This window comes from Podarcis cretensis (genome assembly GCF_951804945.1).
Source record: "Podarcis cretensis genome assembly, chromosome: 17".
Lineage (NCBI taxonomy): Eukaryota > Metazoa > Chordata > Lepidosauria > Squamata > Lacertidae > Podarcis > Podarcis cretensis.
In genome coordinates this window covers 9,947,455-9,959,856 of record NC_137187.1, presented here as the reverse complement: position 1 = coordinate 9,959,856, position 12,402 = coordinate 9,947,455, and the positions used below count along the sequence as shown (strand labels likewise).

At 46.8% G+C, this 12,402-nt stretch overlaps 1 protein-coding gene across 1 annotated transcript in view; it reads right to left on the bottom strand.

The window, feature by feature from the left end:
* EPHA1 (EPH receptor A1) overlaps nt 1-1,940 on the bottom strand; it is an 88,791-nt gene extending 86,851 nt beyond the window's left edge. The window contains exon 1 of the mRNA XM_079959250.1: nt 1,594-1,940. Within this exon, the coding sequence (XP_079815376.1) occupies nt 1,594-1,690 (97 nt within the window). The 5' untranslated portion in view covers nt 1,691-1,940. The remainder of the gene's footprint in view (nt 1-1,593) is intronic.
* Between the last annotated feature and the right edge of the window lie 10,462 nt (nt 1,941-12,402).

The window sequence follows — 12,402 nt, the reverse complement described above, 5'->3', positions numbered from 1 at the left end:
TCTGTGAGGGATAACATTAGAAATATTGTAAAAATGGAGAAGGAGAGATGATATGTTATGAGATCTAAAGGCAATATTAAGTTAGGAAATGCAGAAAAAGCGTTTAAGACAGAGGATTATCAGAGGTGCTGATGGAAGTCCAATAATGAATGTATTTGTGATAAATTGTGTGGTATGTTTTATAATTTTGTATTTTAAAAACCAATAAAAATATTTAAAATAAATAAATAAATAATTCCAAAAATGTCGTGTGATTTATATAGTGCTAGCTATTCAAACATTATTATATATTTCCCCCTTTTCATGTTGGAATAATCAGGAAAGCTTGGTGGAATGCCAGATGGTAGCTTGTTAGGAGGCTTAGCAAGGGCAGCTGGTTAGACAGGAAGGGGGAAATCATTGAAGCTTCTCAGTAACTCCATGCCACAGAAGCTCAATCAACTGGCTGAGGGCTGGGGTTGGGAATCAATAGATATATACCCTTGGGAAAGCAATAGGCAGAAATTTTATTTATTTTTTAATGTCTATTTCATTAAGCATTCTGTCTTGCTTAATGAGAACTTTGAATTTCAGCAGAGTTATCCTTAAAGGTCCATAAACATTCTCGACCCTCCTCATTATTTATTATTTACTCCTTACAGGGATGGCTTCATAGAAAACTACTGCTTTGTTTGCTTTTTACGTCTTGCATGTAATCTGCCAGATTATAATTTTTATTTTTTTGTGGTACTGTGCCGGGGCGGGTGGGAGAGGCATAGTACTGAGAACCATCTCCAGGCACAGAAATTACAAGCTACAGAGTGTCTGCTCCGTGTAAGCGGAATATATGTGTGATTCAGGTTAGCACTAAGGTTTTAAAGTAATGGGCTCTATAAAGTTCTTGGAGTCGTATCATTTGCCTACAGCTTGCTTATCAGGGCATTTCACTGTTCCTAATATATTTTTATTTTTCAAAAAAGAAAGGTTTTTTTAAAAAGACAAAACACCAAGACCTGGAAAGCTAAGTAAAAACAAAGACCCTCTTTTTCAACCAAAAAATCAGAGCTTAAGACTAACCATGTGTTATTTTAAGAGATTTTTCATGTATTAGGGATGCCACTCTTCACTTCAATGCTACTTTCCAGGTAAATAAAGTCAGCCTTATGACGGGCAGAGATGGTTCAATGAGCTTGCCAATCAAGGCCTTTTTAAGCATCTCTTTATCACCTAGGGCTGTTTCACACACAGCACAGCAGTAATTCCAAGTTTGCCACTTGGTGCCACAGCCAACCCAGCACTAAGCACACCTGTACGAACACAGGTCCACCACATTCATGCTTTACATTCTTAGGTGCACACTTAAAAATCACAAATGCGTTAGGAGGCTCTTTCCTAATTTCTCTTCTGCCAGAACTCAACACACATTGCAACTTTTTTTTTTTTTTTTAATAAGCTGTTCCTAACCCAAGACTCCCTATAAAATGCTCCAGCAGTTTCCTTTTTGCAGTTTTTGCCTGGAAAACGAACCTTCCCCTCCTTGGTGCCTTCCAAGGAGTTTGTCCAGTTTAACTGAAAACTCCACGTCCATCTTTCCCTATGGCAAAGTGCCCTTACCTTCTTTACTGGATACCTCAGGAGGAAGAGAAGCCCAGTGCAGGAAAAGGAGCTCAAAGGAGAGAACTGCCTTTGCCACAGTAAATCTCCGATCCATCTTCCCTGTGGAGGCACTTCTGACCCTTTGCAGCACTCCTCCTCAGCTCTGGCAGCCTGCAGCTCTTAGTTCCTTCTCCAGAGGCCTTACACATCTGGGCAACAGCGTGGTGCCCTTAGCACGAGGCTCTCTCTAGAGCCAGATGACGGACTGGGGCTTGTGCATTGCAAAATCTGCCTGCCTGGCCCTGAGTTATGATGAAAGACTCAGGCAGAGGAGTGGTGAAACCAGTTCTCTCCCAATCAACTCCCTTGCTTTACTAGCTTGAAAGGGGCTGTCCCAGGACTTCCCATCTGGCAGACAAATAAACTCACCTTAAAGGTAGCTACCTTTTCCTGGGATCCTCCCTCTGTCTTTTCCGTCAGTTACACCCTGTGTATAGCTTCAGGGTGCCACCTGGTGGGTCGGTGCTGACATTTTTGGTCTTCTTCCAGTGACTTCCACAGAAGTTAGGCTTTCTGTGTTTGTGGACTCCAGAGCTGAAAGAAGCCACTTGGATTAGTTCTTTTGCAAGATTCCTCCTGCTCTGGAGGGTAGAACGCAAACCAATGGCTTCAAGTTACACGGAAGGAGATTCCAAATAAACATCAGGAAGAACTTTCTGGCAGTAAGAGCTGTTTGACCGTGGAACGATCTTCCTTGGGAGGTTGTAGACTCTCATTCCTTGGAAGTTTTAAAGCAAATATAATAATAATAATAATAATAATAATAATAATAATAATAATAATAATAATAATTTATTATTTATACCCCGCCCATCTGGCTGAGTTTCCCCAGCCACTCTGGGCGGCTTCCAATCAAGTGTTAAAAACAATACAGCATTAAATATTAAAAACTTCCCATCTGTCATGGAAGCTTTAGCTGAGATTGAAGTGGGTTGGATTAGATAACCCTTGGGGATCCCTTCCAACTCTATGATTCTAAGGGTTATTCAAAAGACAACAACAACAACGTGTACCCCGCCCATTTGGCTGGGTTCCCCCAGCCACTCTGGGCAGCTTCCAACAAAGATTAAAAATACATTAAAATGTCACACATTAAAAACTTCCCTGAACTGCCTTCAGATGTCTTCTAAATGTCAGGTGTCTTTGACATGTGATGGGACGGCATTCCACAGGGCGGGTGCCACTACCAAGAAGGCCCTCTGCCTGGTTCCCTGTAGCTTTGCTTCTCGCAGTGAGGGAACCGCCAGAAGGCCCCCGGAGCTGGACCTCAGCGTCTGGGCAGAACGATGGGGGTGGAGATGCTCCTTCAGGTATACTGGGCCGAGATGTGCCACCTGTACTATTTGCACACGTTTTCAGAACAGGACCACCTGAAGGCTGTTTCCCCCCACCCTCTGGACTCTGATAATGTCTCTTGCTTGCCTAGATGAAGGATAGAGTGTGTGTTGTTGTGTACAGAAATTAGCTTACTGTGCAAAGGTAAGATTCAAATTCATTATTTCACCAGGTTTTGCCTCTGGCTTCGCCGACACTACTAGGATATGACTCCCAGGCCATTTCCTTGAAGGGAACGAGGCCTCAGGCTGGAAATAGGGTTCTGCAGTAGGGAGTCCAGCAAGACATAGTCCACATTGCATCAAAAATGAGAGCAAGGTTGTATGAAACTGATCTTTAGAAAATGTCACTTGAAAAAACAGACATTGCAATACTTTTGTAAACCAAGAAATATTTCATTATTTTTTTTAAATGAGAGCAAGATGACATAGTTGAATGTATAGGGATCAGACTCTCCCTCATAGAGGACAGAGAAGGGAATGCATACTAAAGTTATCTTAGCAACACTATGGGGTAAATTAAGCTGCAGGCATCTAACTTGCTCAGCGTCTCCCTGTTGGGGACTTCGGAATATAGACCAGAATGGAAAAATCCAGGCAGCAATATTTCTTTAAAAAAAAGTCTTTTATTCAGTTTGAATTTTGTCAGACAAAATCAAAAGGGGTGCATTCAGGAAGAAATGAGAGAATGCCCACGAACACCAGGGGCAGACAGTTTTTATACCCTTAGGCAAAGCAAAAGTTCAGCCCCTTGACCCACCCCTTAAACATTCCCCTTTATGCATATTCATTAAAAGCTCAACCAATGAAAATTGGTTTTTGCCTCGTTCGGTTCCAAGCTGCATTATACACTAGGTGGCGCTGCGAGCTTAAAAACTATTTGACCTAATTGCTGTTTCCAGGAAATCCTCTGGCCCCCCTGTTTATCAGGAAAGGGGTCTGTGGTTTTAACAGGTTCAGGCCTAAGTCTGCTTTTAGAACTTTGTGGTGAGCTAGACATCCTGGGCAAACAGACAGTTTCTCAGAAACAGCTCAACTACTAGCCAAATCCCCTGACCGCATCCTCTTGCAAACTCACTGTGTTGCAAAAATATTGTTTTTGCAAGCAGGGGCAAGCAGGAGAGAGAGAAATGTCTTTTTAGCTTTTAGTTTGCTTTCTAGGATGGCTTTCAGCTTATAAAATGGCTCCAGCCTGGCTCTCTAGTATTACCAAGGTGGGGACTTCTGGTCTTCACTCCTTCATTCCCCCCTTTCCATCATGAAAATGCTGACCGGTTCCGGTTCATCATTTTCGATAGATGGATCAATAGGTACCACATTATAAAGAGCCAGGATATGAGTGCGTGTTGCTGCATTAACTGAGCGACTTACCATTCGGCATACAATCTGAATAAGGCAAGGCAAGAGGCATGATAAGAGTAATATAGCCATGAAGATAACTTGGACCACAAGCACAATCTCTTTTAACCATCACCAACCCGGGAGCCAAGAAGTAAGCCAACTCCATATGCTGGGGAGGTCATCAGCGGTGGAGGCGGCAAAAATTTCCAGTGCTGCTGAGACATTGACCAGGGCTCGTATGTGAATGGTGGAACGGTTAAGTGGCAGTGGGAGAAGTGGTAGTCCACTCGTGGCATCTGTTGGGGCCAAGATGCATACCAGACATTCTGACTTATTGGCAGAATGGGCTACCATTTCAGCCATTTGTAACCACCTATTGTAGGGGTTGTGGACGCCCCATTCAGTCATTAGATGGGAAAAGTTGGCATGGGAGGCTAGGGGACTCTTTCCCGCTTTGGCCAATACACAGGTAGGTTCTCCAATTCTCCAACCAGATATGATATTGTTCATGCCAGCAAGAATACAGGAGCATCCAAAGAAGTAGAGCAGTACATACCACTCCTACCCACCAACCCCAATATTTCCATAGTTCCTCCCACCAATACTCGAGGCCATTCCTAATATTCTTTTACCGCTGAAGGGCCCACTGATATTCGTATTCTATAAACGCTTGGGCCTCTGGGGTTATTTTCCACCTTATTTCGGAAGCTCCTACCACTTGGATCAACTTCCCAACTATTCCCGGTGGGTGGAGACCCCTGTGGTTTCCTGGGAGAATATTATACCCAAAAGGGGCCCCTTCTTCCACGTAAATGATGTTGCACCCACAAGAATATATCCACCCCTGCAACGGCCTGAAACACGGGGTGACTATATCAAGGGGTTCTGGTCCCAATACCAAAAGTCCTAGTGGTGCCTCTAAATTTGCTGGAGAGCAAGTTTCTACGTTGGGGACGCTGCCCGCGGGCACCCCTCCCATCCAATTCTTCCGGAACTAGGTGCCCTGTCTGTCTACTGGGTGGCAACTCTTATGCAGCCACAAGAATACCCTGCCACATTCAAGGGTATTAGGTGTGGAGTTACCAGGCCCAGCAGTTTAGGTAGTATTCTGGGATTTTGGGAGGATCGAGCCACCACGATAGTCAGAGGTGGGGCTGCAGAATTTACTGGCACTTGTTCAGCAATTTCAATGCACACCTGGTTCAGGCTCCCTCCCCTAAAACACTTGCATTAAGATAGGTTCCGTCCCATGCAACACCTGGATTAAGATTAGGACCTGGTCTATTAAATGGGGTTGGTACAGTGCTCTACCCCCCGTTTGACAGTTGGTTACCCCCCCACAACAGCAAGAGCGGTCCAGAACTCGATAGATTTTGACCGTCTCTGCAAGTTCCCGTAGGAGCAGTACCCGCGTATGCTGGACAGTGGTGTGGAAGAGGAGCCACAATGGGGTAGTGGGATGTTGCAATACGGCAACCTCATCAAACCCCTGTTTCCAATAGCCAATGAGCACGCCATCTCTTACCACCGGCAAGACGAACCAGTCGTAGCAGAGGCCAGCAGGCCAGTAAGTTTGGTATGGCTCGGTAGGGTCAGGGCAATAAGACACAGAACAAATCAATATAGAACATAATAGAGTATGAAAGTCCTTGTGATGATCAGCTGCAGGATCTCGTTGCCCGTGGCCCAACGCGCATTCCCGGTAGCGTCAGACACAAGGTGATGATCAGCTTCAGAGGGTCAGCAGGATTTCTCTTGCAAGTCCAGACACCCTCTGACTTCTTCAGACGCGTGTGATGTACCCAGGGGATCACCTCGGCTAGTTGGGGATGAGGGGGTCGCCAGACGCTGTCACCCGGTTGGAACTGGTGAACCGGCTCAGCGAGACTGGAAGAAATACCTGGAAAGGAAGCAAACACACACGACACACCTTTTGGATATAGCAGGAGTTAGTTAGTTGAGATAGGTTGGGGATGTAGAGTATTCTCCCAAGGTGTGCTTTAGCAGCTGGGCCTCCCAAATGGGTGGATTCGTGGTAATTCTTCACAATGACACTGGCCAGATGCTGTGGGACAAAAACACGGTTGTCTGGTCCTTCCTGGAGCGTTGCTCCTTCTTGACGTGCCCACTGCTGTTCATCAAGGGTGTAACGCGGTTCTACGTTGTCTGGAGTGAGTTCTGGGATGAGGGCTGCGGTGACCACTGGTGGAGGTTTCAGAGCTGCTTCACGAGCTTCTGGTTGCCTTTAGTGACCATGTCCCGGCCTCTCCCATGGCCTTTGTAGTGCATCACAGCAATCTCTTCGGGGGCCCATACAGCTTCTAGTAACGTCTCAACTTCTGGACCGTATTTCAGAGCTTTCCCGTGGGCTCCAATCAAGCCCCGCTCTTTCCATAGGGCGCCATGCGCATGCAGGGTTAAGAAGGCATATTTGGAATCTGTATAGATGTTAGCCTTGCATCCAGCTGCCAATTGCAGGACCCTAGTCAGTCCAATTAATTCAGCCTTTTGGACAGAAGCGCCGGGGGACAGGGGTTCTGCTTCCACAACCTCCTCATTGGTCACTACAGCATATCCTGCTTTACGAAGGCCGTCCACAATGAAACTGCTGCCATCTGGATAATATACAACGTCTGGATTCTTCAGCGGCTCATCCTTCAGATCCGGTCTGCTGGAATAGACCTCATCCATCACTTGGAGACAATCATGGTGTTCCACGCTGTCTGTGTCTGGCAAAGGCAGTAGAGTAGCTGGGTTGAGGGTGTTGGCAACCCGTAAATGTATTCTGGGATTATTCTTTTGGCAAAGCAGGCATTTCCTGGAAATCTGGGCTGCCAGTTGATAAAGCTTGGCTATATAGACATACTTCTCCAGCTGCTTGGTTGTGGCATCTGGCCCCATGTGGGTGGACTCATGGTATCTCTGAATTATCTGCTGGGAAAGGGACTCTGGGATCTATATCCTATCATCAGGGGTAAGGTACCATTCTTCTTTGGACAATGTCAACTCCTGAGCATCTGCAGTGTCCCTTTCCTGCTTTGTATAGGCTGGTTTGTCAGCAGTGCTTAAGATCCCTTCTGGGACCACTGCTCCAATAACTGAGGCTGGGGCTGGTGCAGTCATGAGGCATCACTTAATAGTCTCAAAAGCTTCTTGTTGGGCTGGCCCCCACTCAAAGGGGTTTCTTTCTCCTCCTCTGGTACTCTCATTTAGAGGTTTTGCTAAAATACTGAAGCCTGGCATACAAATTCTGCACAAACCTGCTGCTCCTAGGAATCCTCGCAACTGTTTTCTGGTGGTGGGTTCCTTCATGCAGCAAATAGCTTCTTTTCTCTCTGGTCGCAGTGTCCTTTGCTGGTGTGACACATTAAAACCTAAGTATTTCATTTTATTTTGGCACAATTGACCTTTCTGTTGGGAAACTTTGTATCCCGCCTCCCCCAGCAGGTGGAGCAATTCTTCGGTGCCCTCTCCTTCAGGGCTGCCCTGGTGCTAGAGAGGCTGGACTCAGCTGCACTCAGGTCCTTATGGCTCTGATCCCCTGCCAGCCTCACTTGAGCCTCCAGCTCGGCTACCTCGCTTCTCCTCAGCCAGCTCTCTGGTGACAACTTCCAGCGCCTGGGCTGCTTCGTACCCCTCCTTCTTCCCTTTGGCCAGGCTCTGGGCAGCCTCCCTCTGAGCCACAGCCACCTGCACCTGCAGAGAGGCAATCTCTGCCCGGAGCTGGTCCTCTATGCCCTCCTTCTCCTTAAGCCTGCAATGTGGCACGAGCCAAGTCCGCCTGGAGCTCAGCCAGTGCTTCTTGGTGCTTGGTGTTCAGGTGCTTCACCTGAGCCTCCAGTTCTGCCACCTTCTGCTGCTCGGCCTGTAGCCTCAGGTGGGCCTGCTCCTGCTCCTGCTCCTGGTCCTGCTCCTGCTCCTGTTCCTGCTCCCCGCTCAGCGCTCGGACCTTCTCCTTAAGCCTCCCCAGCTCCCCTGGGTCTCTTTTGGCAGCCAGAGTGGAAAGCTCTGCCATCTGGTGCTGCAGCTCCTCCACCTTGGTCCTGGAGGCTTCCCTCAGGTGCTGCAAATATGGAGGACAGCAAGTCCACCATTGCCTGGGGTTTTTCAGTGAATGCAGGGGTGTGGGTCTTCCAATTCATCAAATCAGTGGTGGTGAAGGGGACGTATTGGAGGGTGAAGGGGGGAGCAGGGAGCGGCTTGTCCCAAACTACACGAAGGGGGGGGGGGGTCAGGACTTCTGTTTTTGCCTCTGCGGTGGACCTGGACCGCTTTATGTACTCCCCCAATGCTTTGGCTCAAGCACTGCGATAAGTTTTTTCAGCTTCTCGATACATAGGGGTAGTCGTCCTGTATTTGGCCATCTGTTCTCTCAATTCTTTAACTTTGGGGTATATTTCCTCCAGGGTCTGGTCGCTGGGCTCTGCCTTGTCTACTTCTGGGGTGTCTGGCAGCCCCCCCTTTCCTATTGCTTCGGCTCCTGGGGCCACATAGTGGGGCAACGGTGGAGCATTGGGGACATGGGGCTGTCCCTGTCCTCCCAAGGGGGCCACCACGGCACTGGGAACAGACATTTTCCTGCCTGTGTTCCTTTAATTTCAGTCCTAAGGGCCATAATTTTGCATTGATCAGTCTTATATTTCTTCAGCCAGGGGGGTGGGGGGGTTTCTCTATTATCACGTGAACCTCTAGAACTTCATCCATGGTCACAAACTCATCCAAGTTAAATGGACAAAGCTCTTCTTCCTCCTGTTTTGTGCAGTTTTTTTTTCTTTAAAAACTTCTAGTAGTTCTCCCAGCAGACATCTGCCACTGGCTGCTCACACCCTGTGTCAGCTTCAGATGTCCGGCTTGTTTCTTCATCTCTTCCTTCATCCTTTTCTGTGGCAACTAACTTGTCAACTGTGGTGGCCACAGAGATGCAGGTCTTCTCTTGAGACTCCTCTGCCTGAGCCTCAAGCTAGGGGTCTGTTACAGTGTTCTCTGAGACACACCTGAGCTCTGAGCCATCCAGCTGGTGCCTGGTTAAGGGCACCAATTAAATTGCCCTCCCTGTCTCAACTGTAACTGCTATAGGTCTGAAAGCATTTCGTATTTCCTAGCCATAGACCACCTCTCTGGTCATCAGAGAAGCTAGGGGGCTGTTGGTGGTTTACCTGATGTGTTCCAAACTGCCGCTGGTCACAGAGATACCCAGCTCTTCCCTAGCTAAGTTCTGGGATTTAGGTTGCCCTCCCTGGTCAAGCTGTAGCTACTATAGGGATCAAAACTGTTGGAGGTCTGCGAGGCTCATGTGCTTCCCAGTTCAGTGATGGGCTTTGGAGAAACTAGGAGGCTTGCCTTGTTACCAAAGCCACAACTCAGCAGAGAATCCTCCAGCTTTGCCTGGCTGAACTCTTGCCTTCATTGAGGTCCAGAGATCTGAAAGTTTTATATGCATTCTAGTTCAGTATATCAACTTGGATAACCTAAGGGATCTCTGGAGCGATCCCCTCCATCGCTCCCAAAGCTGAATCTGAGTCTGAAACTCTTCTCTAAGTAGGTCCTCAGCCTCAAAGAGATACTCCTTGTTGCCCTGTCCCAGCTAGGGCCCCTATGTTTCTGAAAGATTTGATGCCTGCTGACTGAAGAGTAGGCATCAGAAAAGCTTGGGGGTGGTTATTCCTTTGAGGCCTCCTCTCTCTGATTGTAAGTAATTTGGGCCAAATCAAAAGCATTCAAAAAGACTACATTGGCTTGCTTCAGACCCCATTTTTCAGATACTCCGCTCCTAACCGGGTTTCAAAATTCCTTCCACTCTCCACACACTTCAGGTTGTGACCTAGGTGAGGTCGCCCTACTAGGAAATGCACAACCCTGCACTCGCTTGGCCAAAGGGACGCTAAGCCCTGACCGCTCATTCACAATTCATGCACTGGAGTATCTGACATACAACATACAAAACACAAACACCAACACCAATTCCCTCTGCCCCATTTCCTTCTTCCTTCTTTTAAATCCTTAAGCGTGGGTGGGTATCAGGGGCCAATCCTTCCCTTACTGCCACCAAGCACGCTGGACATGTGATCAGGATGTCCCTTCCCCTTAATTACAAGGGGGTTTGCCTTCCTCTGTCCTCAGGGCCCTTTGCCATGTACTCACCCCAGCCGGCTGGTTCCTCCTGCCCTGTCCTGTCAACCTCGGTCCTTCAATCCGTTGTCTCCTCTCACAGGATCCAGCAGAAGGGTCAAATTGGCTTCGCCCTCCTCCGAAGAAAAGCCTCGGTGGCGCCAGGAGCAAGCGGCCGGTTGCCCCTTCCCCTGTGCCCTGTCTAGAAAAGGACAAGGGAGCTGCCTTCTGGTCTTTTTGAGGACTTAAGGTCCCTATCCGAGTCACGCAGGTACCAGAAATGTTGGGGACTTCGGAATATAGACCAGAATGGAAAAATCCAGGCAGCAATATTTCTTTAAAAAAAAGTCTTTTATTCAGTTTGAATTTTGTCAGACAAAATCAAAAGGGGTGCATTCAGGAAGAAATGAGAGAATGCCCACGAACACCAGGGGCAGACAGTTTTTATACCCTTAGGCAAAGCAAAAGTTCAGCCCCTTGACCCACCCCTTAAACATTCCCCTTTATGCATATTCATTAAAAGCTCAACCAATGAAAATTGGTTTTTGCCTCGTTCGGTTCCAAGCTGCATTATACACTAGGTGGCGCTGCGAGCTTAAAAACTATTTGACCTAATTGCTGTTTCCAGGAAATCCTCTGGCCCCCTGTTTATCAGGAAAGGGGTCTGTGGTTTTAACAGGTTCAGGCCTAAGTCTGCTTTTAGAACTTTGTGGTGAGCTAGACATCCTGGGCAAACAGACAGTTTCTCAGAAACAGCTCAACTACTAGCCAAATCCCCTGACCGCATCCTCTTGCAAACTCACTGTGTTGCAAAAATATTGTTTTTGCAAGCAGGGGCAAGCAGGAGAGAGAGAAATGTCTTTTTAGCTTTTAGTTTGCTTTCTAGGATGGCTTTCAGCTTATAAAATGGCTCCAGCCTGGCTCTCTAGTATTACCAAGGTGGGGACTTCTGGTCTTCACTCTTTCATCCCTATGTTATGATTATTATGATTATTAATTTGTTTATTGCCTTCTGCACATATGCTTCTAGGCAATGCACAAAATGCAATAAAACAGCTAAAGATCAGTTTAAAAACAGTACAGAAAATAACAGTGGGTCAGATTTAAAACAATGCTTAGTAGACTTCCATGGCAGAGAACTATTAATCCAGCTGAGACAGCTTGGTGGAACCAAAATGTCTTCAATTATTTCCAGAAAGTGCAGAAAGTGGGTGTCTGTCATATCTTGACAGGAATGCTGTTCCACAGAGCAGGGACCTCACTAAAAGTCCTACCCCGAGTTATCTTCATTGCTGAGCAGGGATTCAAATTCACCTCTATCTCTTCCCAGTCCAATACTCTAGCACAGCACAGGGGCTCCTTGACATGCTTCTACGGTTAACAGCACAGTGTGCTCACCCAGCACAGAATTATGAGAGGGGTGATCTCATTGACAAAGTCAGGAATTAATGCAGGATTTGTAAACATTTTTTCCTCTGTGGCTGGGCTGGCTGGGGATGATGAAAACTGTAGTCCAAAACATCTGGATGTGTCCTTTTCCAGAGCCATAAATAAATGCAATAAGATGGCTCATGGGGCTGCAAGACTAGTGTATTGGGTAGCGAATACAGCTGGGGGACCAAAGAGCAGAGAGGAGAGAGAAAAAAGTTGATGGCAGCTGTCAATATGATGAAGAGGTTATGGTTAAATAATTTGGTACAAACAAATATTGCTATACTCCGAGATTTAAAAACAAAACACAAAGCAAGTAAGACAACCAGTTTTGTTTGATTTATGTTGATGTTTAGTATTTGTTAAGTTTCCTTACTTCGGACACATGGTATGTAAGAGTCTGGTCAATCGCATTAGCAGAAAAATTGACTCATCAAGTTAGAGCTGCTAAAGGCAAGTCAAATCCCTTTCCTTTTACAACACCTGGCTGGCCAACCATTTATTAATTACATGAAAATAGAAGACAGTGAAAGAACACCACCACGCTCTCATC